General features: G+C 40.8%; 1 protein-coding gene across 1 annotated transcript in view; it reads right to left on the bottom strand.

The window, feature by feature from the left end:
• The window catches only part of LOC119587369 (telomere-associated protein RIF1-like), a gene marked incomplete in the record, with an annotated part of 20,047 nt that overhangs the window by 16,239 nt on the left and 3,497 nt on the right, over window positions 1-311 (bottom strand). Inside the window, 1 exon segment of the mRNA XM_037936114.1 lies at window positions 84-267. Within this exon segment, the coding sequence (XP_037792042.1) occupies window positions 84-267 (184 nt within the window).

Here is a 311-nt window from a genome sequence, read left to right as displayed (position 1 = left end):
GAAGGTAAAATAAGTGGACACGGCATGTATGTCATGCCATCACTGCATCAGTGGGTTAATGAAGTAATTATAGAAATCAATACCTCTTCAATATGTTGCAGAAGCTGATTGACAACAGATGACCAAAGTCTTGCTAAGGTATTTGGGTGTGCAGGACACAAAATTGGGGCTGCAGCATCCAGTTCCTTCACTACAGACTGAAGTAGTCCAAGCTTCCCCGTTGCTGGCCTACTATTTGCCAGTACCTCTAGCCACATTGTAAAATACCTGTTAAGCAAAGGCTATTTCATTAAATACTCATCTAATAACTA

The sequence above is a fragment of the Penaeus monodon genome, chromosome 22 (assembly GCF_015228065.2).
Source record: "Penaeus monodon isolate SGIC_2016 chromosome 22, NSTDA_Pmon_1, whole genome shotgun sequence".
Taxonomy (NCBI): Eukaryota; Metazoa; Arthropoda; class Malacostraca; order Decapoda; family Penaeidae; genus Penaeus; species Penaeus monodon.
The sequence above is the reverse complement of the archived record's forward strand: the minus strand, read 5'-3'. Positions and strand labels throughout refer to the sequence as shown.